Here is a 26,495-nt window from a genome sequence, read left to right as displayed (position 1 = left end):
GTGCTCATCCCAAAAGATGCCCTCTTCAATGCCCATCACCCACCCTCCCCTCCCGTCCACCCCTCATCAACCCTCAGTTTGTTCTCAGTTTTTAAGAGTCTCTTATGCTTTGGCTCCGTCCCTCTCTAACCTTTTTTTTTTTTCCTTCCCCTCCCCCATGGGTTTCTGTTAAGTGTCTCAGGATCCACACAAGACTGAAAACATATGGTATCTGTCTTTCTCTGTATGGCTTATTTCACTTAGCTTAACACTCTCCAGTTCCATCCACGTTGCTACAAAGGGCCATATTTCATTCTTTCTCATTGCCACGTAGTACTCCATTGTGTATGTAAATCACAATTTCTTTCTCCGTTCATCAGTTGATGGACATTTAGGCTCTTTCCATAATTTGGCTATTGTTGAGAGTTATATAGCAGCACTTTCAACACTAGCCAAATTATGGGAAGAGCCTAAATGTCCATCAACTGACAAATGGATAAAGAAGATGTGGCTTATATATATAATGGAATACTACTTAGCAATGAGAAAGAATGAAATCTGGCCATTTGCAGCAACATGGTTGGGACTGGAAGGTATTATGCTAAGCGAAATAAGTCAGGCAGAGAAAGACAGATACCATATGTTTTCACTCATAGGTGGATCTTGAGAAACTTAAAAGAAGACCATGGGGGGAGGAGAAGGGAAGAAAAAAGTTACAGAGAGGGAGGGAGGCAAACCATAAGAAACTCTTGGATACTGAGAACAAACTGACGGTTGATGGGGGGTGGGGGAGAGGGGAAAGTGGGTGATGGGCATTGAGGAGGGCAGTTGTTGTATGGAAACCAGTTTGTCAATAAATTATATTAAAAAAATGAAAATGGTCTATCTGGCTCATAAATCCTAAGTGGAGGTAAAGCCTCTGGTAATGGGGTAGAGATTGGAGATCGAGAAAGCCCCAGAACAGGGTGCCAATGCCTGTCCACTGTGTACACTGAGCATGACTGGGTAACCTGGGTTTGGGTGTGCCACAGAAGAGTACAGCCACTGAGGACAACAAGCAGGGGACTGTAGCTGGGCCCCGGTACAATGCATTTCTCTGCATTGTGGCAGTGAAAACCCTTAGGGTAGATGTCACCAAGTAGTGGTCCACAGGAAGGGAGGATCAGCATCTGGGTTTTGTAGGATTTTTTTTTTTTTTTAGGTTTATTTATTGAGAGAGAGAGAGAGAGAGAAAGAGAGAGCAGGGGAGGGGCAGGGAGAGAGGGAGAGAGAGAATCCAAAGCAGGCTCCACACTGTCAGTGCAGAGCCCAATGAGGGGCTTGAACTTATGAACCATGAGATCATGACCTGAGCCAAAATTAAGAGTTGGGCACTTAACTGAGCCACAGGCACCCCTGTTGTTTTTTAATTGGAGGTAAGTATCTTTATAAAGAGCATACTACCACCCCCTACTGTCTACCACTCCTCCACTTTCCTCTGACTTTCTGTTCCCTATAGGCCTCTGGGTTTGCAAGGCCAACTGGAGGGCAATTCCTGTATCACCACTCCTAACAGCACCGGATGTTTTCATCAATGACTCCTACCCACTTTTGATGAGAGTAAGCTCCAGATTCCTGCTGGTCTTACCTCTGCCATCTCTCTCATGTTCCTCTACCCTTTACCTTTCTATCACCAGTGCCCTGAGTTCAGGCCCCCATTACCTCTTCTCTAAACTTCTCTGACAGCATTTTTTTTTTAAGATTTTATTTTTAAGTAATCTCTCCACCCAACATGGGGCTCGAACTCACAGCCTTGAAATAGAGTCACATGCTCTATTGACTGAGCCAGCCAGGTGCCCCAACTACTATGACAGCTTCTTAACGGGCCTCTCTGTTCCAGTATTTCCTATCTTCAATCCATTTTATGCACTGCTGTTGGCTTCGTCTTCTGGAAGTATGGCTCCTTAATGTCACTTTCCACCCACCTTTTTCTGAACTCCTTGGCCAAGCATTTAGGGTCTCCCATGGCGTAGTTACAACCCACCTTCCTAAAGTTTAAGCTCCTACACACCATTTCTGTACTCTGGGCTCCAGCCAGACCAAAGCACATACTGTTTGCTTCTATCTTGGGGCTTTCTTACTTCCATGAATTTTTCACACTCTTTTGTTCACTTGGAACACTCTTTGCCCCCATCTTTGCATGTTCACATTCTATCAGTGTGCAAGGCTGAAATAAGAAACCACCTCATCCCAGCCAGAATTCATCTTTCCTCCTCTAAACTTCTGTAGCCTTTTCCATTTTCAGGGTGACTGAGGCTCTTTCCTTAGCTTTCCTACTAGCCCTGAGTCCCTGAGAATAGAATCTGTATTTATCTTTGTATCCCCTGACCTAGCACAAGGCTCCATTAATATTTGAACAGATGAACTAACACATGAATACATTTCTCACCTGCAACTTGGCAGTTAATGGTCACATTCACTCCTTGAACTGTTTTGATGGTGCTTCCTACATCAGCTGTGATTGCAGGCTCCTCAGTGTTGATCACAGTCACTCGTGATGTCTTCACTAGTGGCTTTCCTGAAAGTGGGAAGGAATGTGAGATTTTACTAAATGGTGGCTATGGGCTTGGGTCATTCACTTGAAACATGGGATGACCCACAATGAATAACTAGCATACCAAGGCTTTTCCCACTAACCACGTTTTCCTTTGAAAAAATTGTAACTGCACAATATAGCAGCCATCCACCCACCTGCTCGCCCACCATAGAACTGTCAGAAAAAGAACAAAGATCGAAGAATCTGAAGATGGAGAATAGTATCTAACAAGCTGGGATGATTTGTGATTTGTGCATTTTATCGTTAAATTAATAAATGATAGTATATATTCTATTTTAAAGGCTTATTATTTTTTATGCTTTAAAAAATGTTTATTTATTTATTTTGAGACAGAGAAAGACAGCGTGTGCACAAGCAGGGGAGGGGCAGAGAGAGAATCCCAAGTAGACTCTGCATTGTCAGCACAGAGCCTGATATGGGGCATGATCCCATGAATTATGAGATCATGACCTGAGCCAAAGTCAAAAGTCAGAGGCTTAACTGACTGAGCCACCCAGGTGCCCCAAGGGCCTCTTGTTTTCAATCAATTTTTTTACTTTGAGATAATTATACATTCACATGCAGTTGTAAGAGATAACACAATCTTGTGTACTCTTTACCTAGATTCCCCCAATAGTAACATCTTATAAAACTATAGTATCATAACTAGGACATTGACATTGATAAGTTAAGCTAAAGAACATTCCCATCACTAAAGGAGCCCAAATACTGCCCCAGCCCTGCCTTAATCCTTTGGTAACTCTTAATCTCTTTTCCATTTCTAAAATTTTGTCATTTCAAGAACATTATAAAAATGGAGTCCTATGGTACTCTAATTTAAAAAAAAATTTTTTTTCCACTCAGAATAATTCTTTGGAGATTATATGGGGTCTCTAATGGTACCATGGTTGTGTGCTTGCTTCACTTGTTGAAGGACATCTGGGTTGTTTCCTGATGTGTCTATTTAAATAAAGCTGCTATAAATATTTCTGTACAAGTCTTTGTGTGAACATAAGTCTTCATTCATCTGGGATAAACGCCCAGGAGTGCCATTGCTAGGGCATACGGTAGTTGCATGTTTAGTTTTTAAAGAAACTGCTGAACTGTTTTCCAGAGTGGCTATATCATTTCACATTCCCATCGGTAACGTATGAGTGATCCAGTTTCCCTCCATCCTTGCCAGCATTTGGTGTTGCCATTAGTTTTAATTTTAGCCATTCTGATAGGTGTGCAGTGATATCTCATTGTGGTTTGAGTTCCCATTTCCCTGATGCTACTGATGTTGAATATTTTTTCATGTGCTTTCTTGCTGTCTTTATATCCTCTTTGGTAAAATGTCTCTTCGCATCATTTGAGCAGTGTCTAACTGGAATATTATTTTCTGTTGAGTTTTGCAAGTTCTTTACATTCTAGATATTAGTCCTCTGTCAGATACGTGGTTTGCAAAGACTTTCTCTTACTGGTATTGTGACAGTATTTATGTTAAACTACTGTATCAATCTGGGGAGAATTGACATTCTATGTTGAATCTTCGAATACACGAACACTGTATGTCTATTTATTTAGATCTCTTTTAACTCCTTCCATCAGTGTTTTATGGTTTCTGACACACACGTTCTATATACATTTTGTTAGATTTATACCTAATTATTTTGATTTTTTTTGAGGGATGGTAAATTACATTGTATTTTCAATTTCACTGTTCACTGACAGTACATAGATATACTGCTGATTTTTGTATATACTGTAACCTTGTTAAACTTACATGTTAGTTCCAGGACTTGTTGTGGGTGGATTTCTTATAATTTTCTAAGTAGGTGATCATTTTGTCTGCAAATAGTGTTATTTCTTCCTTTCTGATCTGTATGCCTTTCATTTCCTTTTCTTGCATTATTTCACTGGATAGAGCTTCCAGCCCTGAGTAAGAATGCTAGAACTGAATAAGAATGCAGAGTAAGAGTGGTGATAGTGGGTTTGGGGTATGACGAGTGATTTTTAATTGATACTTGGACATTTTCATACGTTATGCAAATCTGGATCTTATTTAAGCCTACTGTTTTAGTTGGCTTTCTCTGCAACCACTAAGGTGGGGGAGCAGGGAAGGGCTACCTTATTACTACCCAATGGAAATAGAGGTCCAGATTCTCCAGCTGCCTCCTTTGTCACTCAAATGGGGGACTCCTCTGTCGAGCAGAGCAGTGGTGGGACTTCTGGCTCCCCACATGGTCTCTCCTGGCTCCACTGTGGGAGGGCCCTTAGTGCTGTTGGGTAGTAGGTCAAAGTCCTGACTCTCCAAGAGGCCTTCTGTAACACCACCCCAGAGTAAAGGGTAAAGAAGGTGTCGCAAGGTGAGGGTAGAATTCCAGGTTCCCAATGTGCTTTCTACCCTGCTTTTCACCCTGTGGGGATGAAATTTGTCTTTTCTGACACCACATCCATGGGGGTACTGAGGAACAATCACTTCACATCAGATGAGGTGAAGTCTAGGTTCCCCACTCAGCCTTTGCTGGTGTGGGTGGCAATGAATCATGGTTTTTTGTTTTGAAGTAGAGCTTCCCAAAAATTTTCTGTCTGGTTAAGCCACCCCTTTCCCAGTCCTCTGGCTAGAGAGAGAGGTCTTCGGTTGAGGCATTTTTTTCGTGTTCCCATTGCATCTGCGGATGGCTGGCTTCTTCAGCTCTGAGTTTGGGAGTTAGGAGGCAAAAAGAGAACCCAAGGAGGTAACAACTGTGTAGTACCACAGTCCCCAAGGTCTCTAGCCAGTCTGCTTTTTCTTCTCCACCTTTGAGTCTTCAGTTTGTTTTATGTATAGTCGCCATGGATTTTAATTGTATTTAACAAGAAGAATGGGGACAAGTGCATGTGCGCCACCTTCCCGGAAGTAGAGGTTCTGTGTACGTGACATTTTAATGGGCCTTTATCAGCTGGGGCTAAAAATCCAGCACTTTGTGTACACGGCCACAAGATACAATTAAAAGAACCATTTATTAAGCACCTCGGGGAAATAAGGGTCCACATGAAATAATATTTTATGTACCCTAAGCTTACTTCTTTGTAAGCCAAATGGATTTAGTTTTGTTTTAACCATTTAATAGGCAGGACACTACAAGGTTGTTCCCTCTTCTGTACCTTCATTAACTGTGAAGAAACCCCTAACTCAACAATGCCATTTAACTTGCTTTTTATACTTTATGTTTTCTCCCTCATCTATTTATCCATCATTCCTGCCTGCACTGTCACACAGCCTCCTGTTACAAGCTGTCCTCTTTCTTCTCCTCTTCCCTTTTAACTGTGCTTTGGGTATAGGTTGTTAAGCTCATTAAAACTATGTTCCAAGGCAGAAGCTTGAGTAAGGTCTGAATACGTGCATAGGCTTTCCATCCTTATTTTGACTGTTTAGGGGTCTTTTTCCTTATCTTACCTGTATGTACTCCATATATACGAGACCGTGTAAGACCTGAAGTGCAGATGAGTGACTTTGAACTATGATGGTTTCCAAGAATAACACAGGGTGATAATAGGGGAATAATCTGGAATGACAGTGAATAAATCCCAGCGTATTTTCCTTACCTCCCTACCTGCAGAAAGCTCCCTGCTCTAACTCCAAATATACCTTAAGCCTAACCCGCCCCTCTGTTGCTATAATCTAATGTTGTCACCTTCTCTGGCTGGACTGCAGCACAGCCTAACTGATCTCACTTCCACCTGTCACTATAGTCTCTTCTTGTGACAGCTACAGTGATCTTTCTCAAACATGAATCCGATTATGTAACTCTTCAGTTTAAATTATCCAGTGCTTTATCAGTGCGCATAAAACAAAATTTCAAACTCCTTTTCACAACCAACCGTGTCCTCTATGGGTTCAGGCCCAACTGTCAACCTCTCCTACCTCACTGGAGCCACACTCCCCATCAATCACTGCTCTGGCCACACTGACCTCCTTTCTCTTCCTAAAACATTGGCTCATGTACCAGGGGTCTTCCCTTTTCCTGACAGTCTCTAGGTACAGACTTCTGCATGGCTGTCTTCTCCAGTTGTTCCTCAGGTGCAAATAATATCTCCTACTGGGACCTTTCCTAACCACCCCATCTAAATCAGGCATTCCTTTATCCCTGGCCAGTCATATGTCTCTTACCACCAACTTCATAAGCAAAGAAATATCCGAATTTATCATTTATTTGTGTATTCTCTGTCCCCATCCCTCACCAAGTAACCTCCAAAAAGCAGGGATCACATCACTCTTGTTCTCTTCTTTATTCCTACTGCCTAATCCGGGCACATTGGTAGGTCCTCAATCAATATCTAGTAAGTGAATATATGTGTGCGTTTTGTATGCTATGTGTAGTCTGAATTTGTTTTTGCTTTCGTAACAACCCCGAGGCAGGTAAAGTACTTTTTTTATGTAATCAAAGAATTGAGGTTCAGAGAGGCTTCACGGATTGCCCAAGATCACAGAGCAGCAGGTAGTAGGGGTAACCTAGATTTTTGACCTAAAGTCTGGTGCTTGTTATACGGAATCTCCAATCCTTGTCTGTGGACTGGCTGTCTCAGAACTCCCTGGGTACTTATTAAAAACATAATCTTCCTGCTATAATACAAATTGCCTCACTGTGCAATAAAAACACGGTGCCAATGGAGAAAAGTAGGTAAGGGACCAGAGAGTTTCAGGCTTACAATTACTAAGTTATTTTTCCTATAGGAATTTTAATAATAAAGTTTTTTTTATAGCTGCAAGTGTATAGCTATAAAATTCAAATGTCACTGAATTAAATCCAGCCCTTAATTAATTATATTGAGTTTTTGCTCAAAAGTAATGGCCTTTTGTCCTGTCACTAGAGGTGCTCTCATTTGCAGAGGCTACTTGTACATTTCTCCCTACCTTCATGATCCATTGTTAAGACAAATCACGTTACCCAAGTATTTGTAATTATAAAATACTGTTTCTTTCTCTTTTTTTTCTTTTTAATGTTTATCAATTTATTTTGAGAGAGAGCGAGAGAGAGAGCTTGAGCAGAGGAGAGGCAGACAGAGAAGGAGAGAGAGAGAATCCCAAGCAGCCTCCGCACTGTCAGCACAGAGCTCCACATGCGGCTCAAACCCATGAACTATGAGATCATGACCTGAGCTAAAATTAAGAGTCAGATGGTTAACCAACTGAGACACCCAGGTGCTCCTGAAAATAATGTTTATCAACCTCTTACATCTATTAGAAAAAGCTTGTATATATTACTGAGTCCCATTCCAGACCTGCTAAATTTGAATCTTAGGTGGTTTAAAACCAGCACACAGGGCAACAACTTTGACTTGGGACACAAAGTTTCTCCCTACCCCAAGAGTAAGGCAACCGTGAGATGGTTTTAGGTCCCCTTTGATTTACTCCACCGTGGTTCCCAAGGAAACAGATTCATCCAGTGTGCATAACCATGCCATTCCAGTATACAGGAGAAGCTTCGCCAGTGACAGAGTTCAGACTTCTGATAAAGTTTTCTGTCCTGGAATGGAAGCTATAATCTCCATTTTCAACAAGTTCATAGGTAATTCTGATACACAGCCAGGTTTGAAAATCAACAAATTACACTCTTCTGTAACTGATTTCTCTGATTCTGGTGAGTTGGAAAGATTTCTTTTAAGAGAACTTTGCTAGTTCCTATTTGAAAATTTCAAGTTGGACCTTGATTTTAATGGTCAGCTAACAACAACAACAACAACAACAACAACAGCACCACCAGCAGCAACAACATGAACCTATTCTAGATCATCTGGATGATGACCTAATAAGTGAGTGCTGCTAAGCGATGCCATGCCTAGGTTTGTGTCTGATTATATTCACATTAATGAGTTTGACTTGAAAAAAAATTTTTTAAATGTTTATTCATCTTTGAGAGACAGAGAGAGACAGAGCATGAGCGGGGAAGGGGTAGAGAGAGGGAGACACAGAATCCGAAGCAGGCTCCAGGCTCTAAGCTGTCAGCACAGAGCCCGACACAGGGCTCGACCTCACAAACTGCAAGATCATGACCTGAGCCGAAGTTGGACGCTCAACTGACTGAGCCACCCAGGCGCCCCTGAGTATGACTTTTAATTATGGAAGTTAATTAAAACGAAAAAAAAGACTAGAGATGCACAGAGGGAGTGAGATGATAAATTAAATGTTTGTGCTAAGACGATGCTCAAAAACAAAAGTCATGGCATGCTGTACTCAGAATGGCTTTCACAGTAGGCAAAACAGAAAAGTCCCACGGGACTTGGGCCGTGACGGCAGGGCCTCTGCAGTGTGAGGGGTACCTGGGCTGTCGGGCTGGTGGGCACATGCTGCTGGCAGCTCTTCCCTTCTTCAAGTCAGCATCAGCCAGCAGAGTAAATTCACGCTCACTGATGTAAACTGATAGGGTTTATAGATTAGGCTTTCCTTTAATCTATGCATTTCTCTTACAGCTGACTAAGAGCGAGAGAGAAGGAGATTAAGCCTCGTTATACATGCCTAAGAGAAACAAAGAAGTGGAAACAAAGGCAAGTGTTTCCATTTACTGGGCCTAATATGAGGAATCAAGCCCGTCCGAGAGAGTCAGACCTAGAAACAGCAGCATGAAAGGAATCGTTTTTGCTCAGTTCAGATCTCATACCCCTTAGCTGTTGGATCATGGTTCCTGTTAGAAGTCATGTGGAAGAGGGGAGATAGAGCCTCACTAGTGATAAGCAAGGGCAGCCCTTGTCACAGGGTGAACGTGAGGCACAGTTAAACCCGTGTGTCTGTATCCAATGGTGTGCTACCTTGTGATGCCTCTACAGCAGAGGAGTTCGGCCACCCAGGCACTGTCCTTACCCTGAAGGATGAGCAATGGAGAGACAGGTATGGATAAATGAGCAGCCCCAGGAGCAAATGCTCAGAAATACATTCCTGGGTGTAGCCTAGGTTCTGGCTCATGCCTCTTTCCCGCATGTGTGGCTCTGGGTAAAATCAAAACCCAATGGGAAAAAATCTGAACATATGTGCCTGAAAAATATCTTTGGCCCAGTATAAAGGTGATTGAGAGAGGAGCCAGAGGAGATGGAAGGTTTGTTTTTTGAGTGCAGCCAAGAACAGAGAGCATTGTGAGTAACTTTTTCTCAGGGCCCAAGTCCAGGCCTCTGCTAATAGGAACTTTGTTTTTAACAGCATGATGCCTTCCATTTTAGAAGCTCCGGCTGAGGCAGATTTACTACTAACCAACTCCTTTCTTCTTCTCAGTCACACAGCTAGGTCACTTCTCAGCCTCTTTGCAGTTAGGTGTGAGCAAGGTACCAAGTTCTAGCTGATGGAATGCGAGAATACCACTTCTTGGCCCTACCTTTGAAATCCATCCTGAGCAATGATTTATTTCAGACTTTATGTGAACAAGAAACAGTCTATCATATTTAGCCATCATATATTTGCGGGTTTTTTTTTTTTTTTTTTGTTACAGTAGTTAGCAAGCGCTAATTAATCCAGGCTTAGTGAATATCTGTTAACTCACTGAATGAATCAAATGGGTCCTTCTTTCAATTCTCCTAACCTTATGAGTCACAAACATCATTTGAAAATGGTTCTTTACTATTGTGAGCCATCAAAAGTGAATCATACTTCAAAGACTTGAGGTTCTTACTGTGTAGCTGGAGGCAACCTATGCTGGGAAATGTGCATGTACGTTCATTCCCAGGCAGAATGGGACATGTTGAAGATGACTGTGGTACAGGGCAGTGACAGAAATGGGAACTGTGGGCGGTGGGTTTAGAGACTACCTGAGAGCTCCAGAACGGATGTGTCAACGGCACATAGGTTTGAGATTCTGAAGCCTGAACTAGCGATTGGCAGAGTCCTCCTAGGGTACCATTCAGGTATGGACTCTGGGTAACGTGCATGAGGACTGAGCAGCAAAAAAAAAAAAAAAAAAGCATGATAAACTAGTGATGTCTACAGTGGGCATGGGCACGAGAAGGGGCAGCCCACACATCAGGTGTCTGGACTCCATCACTGAAGAGTGACCTTAGGCAAGTTATTTAATCTCTTTGTGCCTTGGTTTTCTACTTCTATGACTGCAGAGAAGAATAGACACATTAATGTATGTAAAGCTGTTAGAAGGATTCCTTAGCACAGTATGAGGTTTGAATAAATGTTAGCGATTATCGGCATCAGATCTGCAAAATGGGAGGAAATGCTGTGACGGTGTTGGGAACTTCGGGTAAACTAAGAAGAAAGCAAGTTTAAAGAAAATAAAGAGGAAATGAACAAGAAAAAAGAGAAGGATCAAATCTGTTAGTGAGAAGGAACTCAACTGTTTCAATTTTGAAAAACTGTGAAGGTTTCAGGATAATTACAAAAAGAAGAAATTTAAATACGATGGATTCTCCCGAAACTGCCATCAGCATCTGGACAGACACAGAGAGCTTAAAAGTCACCCCGGGATTGGTCTTGTTGGAGACCCCAGAAAGCATCTACTTGCAGAGAAATGAGACTGCGTATGCTAGGCTGACTTGCTGGGGACCCCTGCAGTACAGTTCAGGAAGCCAGCTGTGATAGCCACAGTGGCCCCAAAATCTCAATTCAGGAGAAAGGTGAAGAAGGTAGTGACACCCACTAATGAAAAGATTAGAGTATTCAGCAATGAGGTGTTACAAATGTCACATACTTTCAATATCTAAAACAAAGCAAACTGTATTCAGCCCAGATTTAATCAATGGATGATGTCTTGTAATAAATGAGACTATCCAAACAATGCCATAAGAAATGCTCACTTCTGTAAGTATCACCGGTTTCTCACACGGGCCACTGGAGGTAAATCTGCAAAAGCTCTCTGAAGTGAGAATTCCCGGTTGAAGAATTTGAGACTCATGAGTTAAATACAGTTAACCACGATCAGTGCGATCTCATAAAAGCCCTTATAAATACCAACATCTTAGACATCTGAAATTAGTAATGATGGATACTGACTATTACCAGTTACCATCCCATGCCGGCCAGAAACTTTTCAGGATCTGGCTACCTGGCAATTTCAACAAGAGTTGCTTTGTTACAGATAATAGTTATACTGAAAAGCATGATTTTTTCCCCTTAGTCAGGTTCTCCTTCCAAATACCTTTCACATTTTATAGCTCAGGAGTTTTTAACTCCTTCCTGTCCTGCTGTCTCTCATGTGGGGTCTCCTCCTCTTCCGTCTCCTGCCTCCCGATTGGCATCTGATCTTTCAGTCCACTCTGCTTACCCTGTCCCCTTTCTCATCACTGGTCCTTTGGAAAACTTTCCTCTCACCTATTATTTTTCTACCACTGCAAAAGCTGTACTTCTTTGCTATCTAGTCTTCTGGTTTTCCAAAGAAAGGAATAAATTTGTAAATGCTAGGATTTCAGGTACGGCGAGTTTATAGCTGGTAGTGGTGGTGGAGTGGGGACTGCTGTTCTTGATTTGCATGTAAGAAATTCATAGGAGTCTTAGGTCTTCAAGAGACTCACGTGTGCATCTGTTTAAAACCCCTCTGTTTATAACAAGGACACAGATTTATAGTTCTAAATCTGTTTCTAAATTTTGAAATGAGGCAAATACTTTGCCTAGAATCTTATTTATTTCATTATTACAATAGTTTCCTTTTTTGTAATAGCAAAAAATAAATGCTTCTCTTTCATCCAAATTGTTACATGGTTTTAGTTAGTGTAATCTAATAAATTATTATGCTTTGCATAATACTCTGACAACACTGGGAAATGTGGTGTAACATGTGATCAGAGAATACAGAAAACAAAATACAGAAACCAGACAGTACTGGTAAACTCCAGGCTATGTTCACAGCACAGACATGTTTAGCCTCAAAATAATTTTTTTTTAAAGTTTGAATTAGTTGAGCTTAGTTAAAAATGGAGATCTGTGTCTGTTTTGGTTTGGCTTATCTGGAAAAATTAGGAGGTCTATCTATATGCATTTTTCTATGTCAACAGTTAGATGAAAATGAGCTATGCCTTTCAGACAGGGTATGCTAGGCAGAATAATGCCCCCCACCCCCCAAAGATGTCTGCATCCTAATCCTTGGAATTGGTGTCCATGTTATGTTGTGTGGCAAAAGGAAACTAAGGTTGCTAACCAGCTGACTTTAAAATAGGGAAATTATTCTAGAGTATTTAGGTGGGCTCAGTCTATCATATGAGCTCTTAAAATAAGAAGAGGGAGAAGTGTGTCAGAGAGAGGCATCATGAGAAGGGCTCAGTCCACCATTTCTAGCTTTGAAGATGGACGAAGAGGGCTAGATGCCAAGCAATGCAGTAGCTTCCAGAATCTGGGAATGGCACCCTGTTCATAGCCAGTAACAAACAGAAACCACAGTCCTAGGTAGCAAGGAATTAAGTATTGTTAACGATCTAAATGAGGAAAAAACAAAAAGCAATCTCCCCTAGAGCTTTCAGAAATGAATGCAGCCTGTTGACATCTTGATTTTACCTTGTGAGACTGTACTAGACTTTGACCAAAGAACTGTAAGATAATATATTTGTGTTGTTTTGACAAAGTTATCACTACAACAAAGAAGGTATATAAATGACTAGTAAGCACAAAAAAGATACTTGACATCATTAATCATGAGAGAAATAGAAATTAAAATCACAATGAAATATTCTCATTCATGAGCATGGTTATAATAAAAAGAATGGACAATAACAAGCATTGGCGAGGATGTGGAGAAACTGAAACTCTCATGCATTGCTGGTGGAAACGCAAAATGGTTCGGCCACTTTGGAACACAGTTGGTAATTTCTTAAAAAGTTAAATCCAAATGTGGCACATAAACCAGCTATCCCACTTTTAGGTATCTACTCCCAAGAGAAAGGAAAACATAATTCCACACTGCACGTGAATGTTCACACAGCATTATTCACAACATACAAAAAGTAAAAACAACCCAAATATCCATCAACTGATGAATAAAATGTGGTATATTCATACAATGGAACAGTATTCCACCATAAAAAATTTAGCATATGTGTTACAATGTGGATGACGTTTGAAAACGTTATGCTAAGTGAAAGTAACAAATGACCATGTATTGTGTGATCCATTGATATGAAATTCCCAGAATAGGTACATCGATGGACACATACATCAGTGCTTGCATAGAGCTAGAGGAAATGGGGGGACTAGGGAGTGATAGTTAAAGGGTATGGATTTTATTTTCAGTATAATGAAAATGCTCTAAACTTGAGCAAGGTGATGGATGTACAACTTAAGGTACTAAAAGCCATTGAATTATATACTGTCAATGCTGAATTGTGTAGTATGTGGATCATTTTTAAAAATTTTAAATAATAATTTAATATTTTTTAAAAAAACAATAACCTTGGATCAGAGTGATGGTTACACAACTTAAAAATTTGCTAAAAATGGGGCGCCTGGGTGGCTCAGTCGGTTAAGGCTCTGACTTTGGCTCAGGTCATTATCTCATGGCTCAGGGGCTCAAGCCCTGTATTGGGCTCTGTGCTGACAGCTCAGAGCCTGGAGCCTGCTTCAGATTCTGTTTCTCCCTCTCTCTCTGTCCCTCCCCTGCTCACGCTTTTTCACTGTCTCTCAAAAATGAATAAATGTTAAAAAAAAAAAAAAGTAAAAAAAATTTGCTAAAAAAAATCACTGAATAGCACACTGACAATGGGTGATATAAATTATACCTTGATAAAGCTGAAAAAATAGTTTTAACCCAATTTAATCTATTTGTGATGATTCGGGAACATTGTGACTATTAATTATTTGGCACTAAAAATGAGAGGAATTGGGATTTCTTTGACCTTGCTATCCTGTTTAGTTGGTGTGCCTTTAGTATAAACATTGTAGGGCCTAAGGTGGTGGTCAGGGCTCAGACTCCTTTTCAGAACATTCCCAGGCTGTGTGGCTTCCTTCTACTCTCTTGTTTTCAATACCATTTCCTAAAGATATTTTTTGCCATTGTTAGTGTGACATTTACCTCTTCTAATGATTCAGGTGGAGTCGATGATTTCTTGGAAGACTAAGGCAGCAAGTGGTGCTGTCCTCGCTTTTTCTGCATGTTCCACTGCAGAATCCTAGACAAGTGACCCCACATCTAGTACAACCATGTGATGCTGCAGCGTTTCTCAGAAACAACTAATCCAGGCTATGCCATATCCTGCTATCTGTCCAACCACCCATCCTTCCCTCATTCCTTCACACAGATGTGGGCATCACTTTTTCAGAATTTGAGACAGGCTAGTTTGGATCATTTGTACTTTTTATGTTTGTTTATTTTGAGAGAGCACGTGAGCAGGGGAGGGGTAGAGAGGACAGAGAGAATCCCAAGCAGGTTCTGTGCTGTCAGCGTGGAGCCCAATGCAGGGCTCCAGCTCATGAACTGTGAGATTATGAACTGAGCTGAAATCAAGAGTTGACGCTTAACTGACTGAGCCACCCAGGGGCCCCAGGATCGTGTGTACTTCATTTCCTTTAGCCTACTGAAAAGCAGAGCAGGTTAATTGGATTCTCCTGCTAAATTCATGCCCATTTTATCTAAGTTCTGTAAAGACTAGTGCTCTGTAGTAGGCAGGCTACACATCTGTGCATACAGAACAAAACTTAAGGACGCTGATTACTCAGGATTATATCAGATAATAAAATCCCTTGATGGCAGCTTGGATTAGTCAATAGCCAATACCCTGTGGTCCAGAGCACCATCTGGAACATAGCCAAACTTATCTACCTTTCCCTCCGATCCAGAGCACTGGAGAAAACCTCCCTTTGTTTTTGCCACTGGTGACGAAACCCTCTCTAGCCATCTGTAAAGAAAAGCCCTTCTCTGGTTAACAGAATTGCTGGCTAAAAAAAATTCAGAAATGCCAATTTAAAATGACTTACATTGTAAAACCTTACAAAACTGCTCATCTTTTATTGCAGCTACTAAATCATGATGGGGAGGGGGCAGAGAAAGAAGAATTTCAAGGACAACTGCCTTTTTATTTTCCTTTTTCTTTTCTGTGATCTCTTTATTAGACACAGTATGTGTCAGCTATTCAACTCATCAAAAAGCAGAAAAGCATGCCAGGAAAGGAGAAATATTTTCTGTCTCTCTCTTCCTGTGAAAACTTCAGATGAGCTCATCTGTGTTCTCTCTTTTCAGTGAAAGATAAGCTCATCCCTCACCTTCTTCCCATTTTCCAGTGATGATGTCAGGCAGGCCTTACAGTATCTCTTTTGTGATCTTATAAAATCAATGACAACCAAACACGTTTCCCTCATGGCTATGACCTCATCCATGGTTTACACCTGGACAGGACTCATCTGCATTGGTAAGCAGAGCTAAACTCCACTGATCCAGACTGAAGCAATTTGCCAGGAAACTACTGCTTTCCTTCAAAACTCTGCTTTACCATTCAGCTTGGTTTCTGAGTAACCTGGCTGAATGTTGAATCTGACTAGTCAAGAGGGTTCTCCAATCTTTGTGCCCATCTCTGTGCACACCAGAAACTCTCCTTTTACCCAGAACTGTCTATACCTCATGTAAAGTAATAAATACTTCAAAGAGTTAGGTATGTGACATTTTGGGGATAATCTTATACTCCTCCCTACCTCCTATTACCCTCCCATCCACCGTATGCTACTGTCATCTACATTCTGAGCAGTGAAACACGTATCCAATTAAGTCACTTTAGGACAGAAAGGAATTTTGTGCCCCTGTGTTTACATGGCTGTGGGCTTCCATTCTGAACCAGGGAGGTTGACAGGAAGCTATCTCCATACTGAGAAGCAAAGTAGTCTCAAATCTCTGAGACTCAAAGATAAGTCAGCACATAATGGATGGGTTTGAAGAAAAGCAAAAGGATACTGAAGAAAATATTTTATAGGACCGAATAAGGCAGAAGGAGGAAGATTTGGCTGTAATAGCATGTCTGAAGCTGAATTGTGTTTAAAGAAAAATTGTGTAGAGAGTAGCAATGGACCAAAAATGAATCTGAGAAGCAGAAATGGGGCATACTCCCTATAGAGGATGGGGCAACTCAATGGAAGAGGTCTGGTTGTGAGCCAAGGAGAGCTCATCAGGCCCCCTTTCCTGTGGTCCATGTGAAATACTCCTTACCACAAGCTGTCTCCCTTCCTCTGAATCCAGGAAGGCCAGCCCTTTCCAGATGGCTAATTCAACTTCCCCAGCTGGCATTGAGACATTGAGAGCAAGGTGCTCTACAAAGGGTTTGTGAGCATTCCAGTCTCTGAGAAGGAGTCTTCCCTACTGTAAAAACAACTTGGCTTTTGTTTTATGTGTTATCCTCACAATAATAATAGCTAACAAATATCGAGTGCTTACTATACGCCAGGCACAATTATCAGCATTTTATATGAATGAATGTATTTAATTTTCACAAAACCCCACTGAATCGTGTGCTAGTTTAATCACCATGTACAAACGAAGAGGCCAAGTCAGAGAGAGTAAAGAAGCTGCTCAAGGGTATATAGCCAGGAAGCGACAGAGCCAGGATTCCAATCCAGACCATGAGGCTACAGAGCCCTCAAGCTTAACTGTCAGGCTCTGTTTGCTCTTGTGAATTATTAAGAACAAATTTCCCCATTTCTGGTCAACTCAGGCACACTGGCCAGACCAAAGTTCAAAATCGTGGACACACCTGAGTATCTTGAGTCTCAAAAAGATGTTTTTCCCTTTTGGTCTAACATTCATACTGAAGTCAAGGAAAACACACACACACACACACACACACACACACACACACACACAACCTGCCATGTTTTTAGATGTGCATAAGCACTGAGATTTACCATGAAGATTTAAACAAAATTTTTTAAATATTTATTTTAAAGAGAGAGAGAGAGAGAGAGAGAGAGAGAAAGAGAGAGAGAGACAGAGTTCGAGTGGAGGAGGGGCAAAGAAAGCAAGGGAGACACACAATCTGAAGCAGGCTCCAGGCTCTGAGCTGTCAGCACAGAGCCCAATGCAGGGCTTGCACCCACAAACTGTGAGATCATGATCTAAGCTAAAGTCGGAGGCTTATCTGACCGAGCCACCCAGGTGCCCCTTACCATGAAGATTTAATTGCAAGTGAGCTGAATCAGTTCCTAAGTCTGTACACAGAGTTTCAATATGAAGACTTATAATGAAAAATACATAGAAGCAAACTTGGACTAATGTTTTACACATTTTAGAATTGCTTTCAGGAGGTATTTCATTTTAGAAGAGCTAGAGAAAGGAAACATTTATCAAGTGTGAACTATGCCTGGCATTGGGCTAGGTGCTTTTTCACATACACAATCTTATTTAATTCACAAAATCCCATAAAATATTATTAATTTCATTTTTACAGATGAGAATGAAAACTCAGTGAGGTTGCATACTTTGTTCAAGATAAGCAGTATAATTGGTAATCAAATTTAGAAATGCTTGACATCCATTTCCCCCTTAAATTTAGTGTATATTTGGGTGGTGTTTTGTATGCTGCTACATAGGATCTTGCATACATTTGAAGGAAATTATAATTATCTCTCGATTCTAGGTAGTCCTGTATACATCTATTGCCTTTACTAGTCTGTAAGCATTATGGAGCACAAAACTCAGGCCTTATTTATTGCTCATTGTTCCCCAGTACTTGGCAGAGGGTGTGCTTAGAACGGTAGCTGGTGTGCCACTTAATACTATGTGTTGACATTGGCACAGGGGTAGCAGATAATTCCAGGTAAAGACACAAATACAATCTTAAGGCAACACATGCACATTTTGAGCCTTAATTTTTAGCGGGACTATTGGATTCGTGAGCACACCTGAACAAACCCCAGCACTGAAGTACAAGGGCACAGTCCTAGGTGTGGTGTTTGTGATCAAATTCATAGGCCAAATCCTTTCCTTCCATTCCCTAGTGCCTCTTTTGCTGCTCTCTCTTTTCTGGCTTTGAACACTTTGGCAGCCTCCAATAGCTCTTCTCCAAAGAGTTGAAGACAAGTCTGATGTTACAATTGCCTTACTTAATTCCAGACAGGTTTCCATTAATCGTATTAAATTCAGGTGAACAAAGGGTATTTAGTCTGTGACGGAGCTGAACCGTATCAGGATAAATATAAACAAGAGAGTTAGTTCCATAACAGCCACTCTTTGCCAACAATTGGAAGCATGTCAGCAGTGCCCTTGCTACGGCAGGCTGGAGTGTGGAAGGCAGAAGAGATTTTAGGAGATTGGTGCTGTGCATCTGGACTCTGTATAAAGAGGGGAATAAAGATTGTAGCTGGAATACATTAGGAGAAAAGCAAGTGTTCTATTCACACACACAAAATAGGCATTAAAATTATCAGTCTTTAATCTACCCCTGGGCCCCTCAGCTTGCCTTATGCACTGCTGACTTTCATCTTCCCTGGAAAGCCTCCTGCTAAAGGTCCCTTTTCTGATCAGCCTTAGGTCATGGGGGCAGAAATGCTGTTGCTAAACAGATATGCAAGGGAGTAGCATGTGTGACTGGAGAACAGTGTGACAACATAATCCCAGCATGGACCGATGAGGTCAGTGTGGGGTGATGTTGGCTTTTCTAGCATCTACTGAATCATCTGACGGGAGCAGCAACTGAAAAGAATAAATACAAACACATGCAACATACTGCCAAAAAGACTGCCTGGCCCAGATCTGAGAAAAAAGATCCTCCTTTGGTAGGATAGGTGGATAGGGAACAATGAGCTGGGAGTTAGGAGGCCTCATTCCCTTCTTATCTCTACAACCAGCTGAGTGGTTGCATGACCTCAGCTTACCTGGCCTCTAAGAAATGAGGGCACTGGTACAGTTGGTATCTAAGGTCTTTTTCAGTTTCACAGGCAAGGATTTGTGTCCTATGTAAATGAGGTTTTATAAAGTACATGATGACAAGACTACAACCTTGGGAGACATCATGTCCTGCATTGCAAGTTCTTTTTTTTTTTTTTAAATTTTTTTTCAACATTTTTTATTTATTTTTGGGACAGAGAGAGACAGAGCATGAACGGGGGAGGGGCAGAGAGAGAGGGAGATACAGAATCGGAAACAGGCTCCAGGCTCCGAGCCATCAGCCCAGAGCCCGACGCGGGGCTCGAACTCACGGACCGCGAGATCGTGACCTGGCTGAAGTCGGACGCTTAACCGACTGCGCCACCCAGGCGCCCCTGCAAGTTCTTACATCACATGTGTAGAATGTTTTTCCTGACCTTTATGGATAAAGGGAAAGTGTTGGCAGGTGCAGTACAGCAAGAGGTTTAAATAAAACAGAATCAGAGAGAAGAACACTCCTGCTTTAAACCATGACCACAGAATTCCAACTACCCATGAGTCTTGAAGTGTTCTTTGCAACAGGTGTAACAAGGAGAAATGACAGGTCATGGCTTATGTTCCCTAACATGTTATTTACTAGTACACAACTCCTTTGCTTATGTTGTTCTTTCTTCCTGGAATATGTCACCCACCTATACTTATCAAAGTCCATTCATTCTGACTCTGACATCTCCCAGATGGGATGAAATGTCCTTGCATACCCTTAGGTTATTTACAGCACTTATTTCATTCATTCACTCATTCATTCATTCATTCATTCATTCATTATACCTCATATTATACTTCATCTCCATTTAATTATAACTATAGCTTATAACCTTTCTGAAGGCAGTGTCTAAATCTCATTTATGGATGTGTTCCTGGGCTGGCTTGGCACACTGTAGGTATCTACTCAATAACGACATAGCAGCGAGTCAAACTACACAGGATTTTCATGTTACCTGCTAATGTGACGGCAATGGAGACAGAGTCATATCCCAAGGCATTTGTGGCATTGCAAGTGTAGAAACCCACATCAGCTTCCACTGGTGCCAGGATCTGTAAGGAATCATCTGGCTGTAGAAGAATCCTGGAGCAACAGAAAAGAAATGTAGACCTGGTCATGTCAGTTGGCCCCTTTTTGGCATTTAATACTGGTAAGGCAGGAAAGAACAGTGTTTTAAGACAGAGACAAACCAGCCACAGTGACACTCAGGAACCCAGGCTCTCTTGCTACTATGATTGGTGTGATTCTGATAGCAACCCCAAATGAGCCTTTTGATTGCTTAATCAGCTTGTTGATTACTTGATCTAAAAATACCAGTTGGAGTAGATAGCAGATGTGTGCTAGATAGAACACCCACAACAGGGATAAGAGGGGATGTTGGAATGAATGGTGCAGATGGATTTGGAAAAGGCTTATGGAAAAGGAAAAATCATAAAGGAGGACTGGAGCTTTATTGGATGGTGAACAGTAGGCAGGGCTTCCAGATATGGAGAAAGGCATCTGGAGTAAAGACTCAGAGGTGAGAGGAAGCGAAAAGTCAAAAATATTGATGAGAGAATCTTGATGCATATGTTTGAAGGAAATTGTATGCCTAAATACCTCTCAATTCTAGGTAGTCATACATTCATCTATTACCTTCAGAGCCTGTGAACATTAGGGGGTATAAAACTCAGATCTAATTATTTCCCATAATATTTAATGAAAGACCCTCTGTAGGGGAGGTGCACAACAGAATGAAGGCAAAGCCTGCCCTTTAGGGCAATGGTAGAGAATTCCAGAATAACCCCCATCTAGTTCAGACACTTTGCTTACTCTGAAAAGAATTATAAGAATCACATTGTGAGTGTCTAACATGAGCTTCAAAACCCACTCCAGTCTCAGTCTACTATTTTTTCTTTTCTGGATTATGTCATTTCTAAGAACTGGCTGCTACATCATGGCAGTTAGTGACTAATGATGACTTGAAACTGATGTCTTGGTGACTTGGTGAGGCTGATGATAACTGGAATCTGTTGATGGAGGTGGGGATCCAGACGGAAGGGAGGAGAACAGGGTAGGAGGCTCAGAGATCCAGGGCCTGGACCTGCCAGGGCCTTAGGTTTGTAAACCATTCAACACACAGAAATGCCTTAGAGGTGGCTTGTGGCCTCCTATAGTCAGTCATTTCCATCTTTGTGATAATTTCCACCTCCTTAGTTTCAAAAGGCCCAAAGATCTGTTTACCTAATATCACATTAACATCCATCTGTAGGAGATAAGTTGGAAACAGGGGTCATTTTTCAGGAAAGGGGGAAAAAGCACATGAAAATGTCAGAAGAACTCACAAGACTTGGTGGTGAAATTAACACTAGGAGTCAGACCTCCTGCCCCAACAACACGTTCTCCCCACTATACAATTCTTTTCTTTCTTCACTATTTCTCCTGTTGGGTCCTCTCCAGACTCTATGGGACTGGCAGTTTGGCACTGCCTCTTGTCAGCTCTTAGTTATTCTGAGGAGGGTGACCTGTCTGGCAATGAATCAGGCTCCCTCAAGTCTGTCTTTGGCCTTGGGCCTATTGCACTGCTTATTCTTACTTCCTGTCAGGAGAAAGGCAGGAAGGGGGGAAAGCAAGGCTTACATGTTTCAATCTTCAATCTAGTTATGCAGTTCTGGTAAAAATGGGGAAGGAAATAGAAAACCTCAGCTAAAGGAAAGTTTCTGGATGGTCTGTGTTTGATTCAGTGCCATTCCAGACCATCACCTTTACCGCTGAGGACAGTCAAGCTTTTGTGGCATTGAACTGGAACTGAAGCTTCAAGAGGGATGGGAGAGACACCATGGTAAACTGTGGTAAAACTCATCCACTCATTCATTGACACATCCATCAAATGTGAAGTGCTTTTTCTCTAAGTCAAACAATTACATGTTAGTTTCTTTCAGAGAAGCTAATAAGAGAAAGATGACTATCCAATTTCTGATCTCTGGTAAACCACATAATATGTAATAATGTCACTAAAAGGAATCTTAATAGACACCACATATTATCATTGTTAAATCCCTTCAGGTATTCAGACTGTTTTAAGGAAAATCAAAGACTGACTTTATGATATAAATCTTATGATGTCCAGGAACATGTATGCCTCCATAATGATTTCCAAACAGCAATAATAAAAGCAGGCTTAATCAAATTTCATGATGACTGAGTTTAGTCAATCATTATTCAGTTTTACTACAATCAAAAGGTAGGGATTAGAATTTGCTACATTCCCAAGTCCATTGGTATAGTTGCCTCCTTAAAACCAGCACCCTCTCTCTCTTCCCTACAGAAAGGTATCTTGAACATTCAGAGCAGGAGGCTAGAAGACACGTCTTCTGAACTTTATTTTGGTCCTGGTACTGCTTAAGTAGTCACCACTGGCAAATCTCTTTACCTTCCTACATTTCAGCTTATCAATATCTAAAACCCAGTTGAAGTAGGTTTTCCTACTCAGAGGAAATTGTAAAAATAAGGTATATAAGGAATTTCCAGACTATCTTTTGGTATTTCCAATGATGCTTTATAGGTAACTTTGGACATTCTGAATGAAGAATTCAATGCAAGGAAGGACAGGAGTGGTAAGATTGTAAGAAAGGAAGACATGCTATTGGCCAATTCTCTCCAGCCCCCGATTTATTAGATCTCCATATTCAGATCATTTTTTCCCCCATAGAACTACTGTACCTGCCTGATCTTATGCAGGAAGTGTAAACCACAGTGGGTCTGAACCACCTACTTTTTAAGGTGGGGGTTAGCTTTTGCACAGGTGCTACTGAGTGAGCCATAATGCTTTCTGAGCCAGTCTGAAGCTTGGAAAAGATTTCCACAAAGGTGATAAAGAGGAGGAGGAGAGCTTTCACACCAGGCTAAAAGCCATAAGGGATGGCAATAGTGGGAATGGAAAAGAATGAACCTAAGCCTTGATATTCACCATTTGCATGTTCTTTTATTCCCTAAAATGTACACATAGAGATAAAGAAGATAACAAAACCTACATGGGACAAAATCTGAATTTGTCACTTATTGCACATACTTACAAATTATTTATACTCATGAAACTGAACCTTTTAGCCAAAGGGGGGCTACAGAGTTATTTGGTAGCAGAGTCAGAATTTGAAGTGGAGATTCTCAGTCTAGCATTCTTTTTTTCCATTTATCATGTCTTTGATATGTCCTTCACATTGACTGTTGGGGGTTTGGAGGCTGCCACCAGGGGGAGCAGTAGTTATGCAGAGGGTTCCCATGCAGGGCTCTCTAGGAAACATGACAAGGCAAAGGAAAGGGCTTGCTGTGGAGAATGAGGTCAGCTTTAGTCTCTTTATCTAGCCTGGCATCTAGGAAGAGAGATTCTTGGGGAAAAAACGTTTTCTTTGTATTTCAGGCGTCTACTCTATTAATTTAACTTAATTTGTTAGTAGCTGATTTCTGTCAGCTTGTATTTAGTTTTCAGATTTGACAGGCCTGTTTTAGAATGCACAGGCACAGAAACATAGTGCTGCTTTCCAAGCAAAACCAGAAAGATTTCTCTGGGGTTGTTTTGGAATTTAAGGAATCAGAGAATGAGGGGACATGAAATGGGGCATAATTAAGGCCTACATAGAAAATGGTCCTGTGGTCACATTAGGTATATTAATACTAGCTGCTTTTCTCCTATACCCATACCCCACTTCCCTTTTGGTTTAATGAGCTAAAACTTAACTGCTTTATTTCTTTGGTCATAGTGTTAGCCAGAAAATAAAGGAATTTGCTTTTCTGGTGGCCTTGTAAGCTTCTTTGTGACAGAATGTCTTCTCAAGCATTCTAGCAATGAAGGAGCAGCTGAGAGAGTAAAAATAATTGCTATAGTTACAGAAGTATGGCCCTGATCAACCTTGTGAGTAGGATATGGACAAAGTGTCCATGGGCCAGTCCTATCAAGGACAAGCTCCTTGAAGTGAAGTTGTCTCCTCTGCATTTGTAATGGTCAGTGAGAAAGTACTCTTATTTGAAAAGGAGGCGGCTCTGGGGGGTCTAAAAGAAAGCTTCTAGCAATTCTGAGAGTGGGGTGGTATCATGATGCCTTCCTCTGAATCCTTGGTTTAGCTGTGAACACTACGGTCTTGTGCAGGCCCATCTCTCAAAGTGACCTCCATGACCAACTACGTCTAGCTGCTATGGAGAGGAAGGGTTCTGATTTCAGTCAAGAGAGACAGAGTCATGTGGAGGTCGTGGGTAAGCTTTTCAACTCTGAGCCTCTAAGTTCTTTCTGCAAATGGAGGATAATACTGACCTCAGACAATTCTTATAAGAATCAAAGGAAGGAGACCCATTCTTATGGTTTTGTAAGTAAAATAAATAAGCTTCGACATCAAATGCATTTAACAAATTGATATTTTTAAAAAAATGATTCAGGTGGTAGTCACCTATGTTATCATCTTGGAACTCCTTTTTGAGAGGAAATTTTAAAGGTCTGGACACAGAAACAGCCATTGGCAACACAGGCCACGATGCTGTACCATCTCAGGCCTCCCACCATGACAAGCAAGTATTTAAAAAAAAAAAAATTTTTTTTTTTTTTTTAAAGTAAGCCTCATGTCCAGCATAGAGCCCAATGCAGGGCTTGAACTCATAACCCTGATATGAACTCATGACCCTGATATCTAGAGTCAGACCAAGCCACCCATGTACCTCTGATAAACAAGCATTCTTAGACCCATTTTAGGTCTCAACACAGGACTGGATGCTGGAAATCATAGGTACATTCTTTCTCTTTAGAACAGTATCTTTCTCTCATCCTTGCAAACTTAACCTGTCCCACATCCCAGCAGAAACTTGTTGCTCTAGTCAAGATGGCCTCTTTGGCTCTCCTTGTCATTAGCTTGGGGCTGAATTCATGCTCTTTCTCCTCCCATCTATCCTTCCAAATTCTCCCTTTCAGTTAAGAATGAGTCAAGTTTTACCACTTGTGTTACCACTGTCCACAAGAATTTCTTCCTTTCCTGATCATCCAGAGTTGTTCTGAGCTGTACTACAAAACCTTTTCTACTCTACAAGGTCTCATTTTTTCAGTTAGGTGGTAAACTAATACTTCAAGGGCTGAGAGTTTTTTACCTCTTTCATAGTTCTCTCTTCAATAGTTCCCTAGCACAGTGCTATCATGCTGGATAGAGACTTCAGAATAATGGAGCTAAAAATGATCATGCTGACAATATAGCATAGTGGTTAAGAGAATAGACTCTGCAGGCAAGCTGCCTGGGTTCCAACCCCAGCTTTACCCTTAGTCACTTTGTAACCTTGGGCAAGTCATTTCTTTACTTCTGAATGTCACAGTTTCCTTACCTATAGAATGAGGAGAATTATAGCACCTATCTAAGATTGTTGTGACTATTCTACCTGCGCTCAGGTATTTAAAGATTGCACATGATCTGTTGGGATGAGCACTGGGTGTTGTATCTTAGCCAATGTGACAATAAATTATATTAAACAAAACAAAACAAAAACAAAAACAAAAACAAAGCAGATGATTGCCCAATGTGTTAAAACCTATGGAAATACAGGTTGTTGTTGTTATTGACATGACCATCACCGTTATCATTCACTCTTCATGTCTGAGCCTATGTATTTTGGATGCTGTGAGGAACTGTTCTGACAAGGGTAAATGACTAAGAAATGTAGAGTTTTCAAGGAATAAAACCAGGCACGTGGAGGTGGGTGGACAAGGGTTTTTTTGTGTGTGAATGAGCAGGGAGTGAGCCACAATGCCTTTACCTTGGTGGTAGCACTGGGGGTGGAAAGGAGGAGCAGAGACTGAGGTCACATGGCATGTCAGGTTGGCAACCATCTCAGTTCTATTCTTGACTCCAAAATTTCTGAATAAGTGCAACTACTTATTTTCATAACTGCTTTAACACTATTAACCAAATGCTGAAATCTTAGAACGCTTAAAAAAAAGCCAGAATCCTGCAGTTGCAAAAAAAAAAAAAGTATATAAATAATGAGTAAAAGAATGAGATTTGGTAAAAAGTGAGTCTACAAGGAAATACATGAAGTGAAAGCCAGCTGTGTAAAGAACATCAGCTCCAAACTCTTAGGAAAAGATGCTGAGGATTCTTACTTACTCTGAAATGCAGGTGGTTTTTTTTTTCTCTGCCTAGAAATTTTTTAGATTAGGATA

General features: G+C 41.2%; 1 protein-coding gene across 6 annotated transcripts in view; it reads right to left on the bottom strand.

Annotated features, from left to right (window-relative positions):
* Positions 1-26,495, bottom strand: part of ADAMTSL1 (ADAMTS like 1) — an 881,240-nt gene that overhangs the window by 81,020 nt on the left and 773,725 nt on the right. For all 6 annotated transcript variants that reach the window (XM_078436766.2, XM_078436765.2, XM_078436763.2 and 3 more), the window contains 2 exons: positions 20,280-20,407; positions 2,408-2,536 (listed from right to left, as the gene is read on the bottom strand). In XM_078436766.2, the coding sequence (XP_078292892.2) occupies positions 2,408-2,536; positions 20,280-20,407 (257 nt within the window). The remainder of the gene's footprint in view (positions 1-2,407; positions 2,537-20,279; positions 20,408-26,495) is intronic.

This window comes from Panthera onca, chromosome D4 (assembly GCF_046562875.1).
Source record: "Panthera onca isolate mPanOnc1 chromosome D4, mPanOnc1 haplotype 2, whole genome shotgun sequence".
Taxonomy (NCBI): Eukaryota; Metazoa; Chordata; class Mammalia; order Carnivora; family Felidae; genus Panthera; species Panthera onca.
Note: the sequence above shows the minus strand (reverse complement) of the source record. Positions and strands in the feature narration are given on the sequence as shown.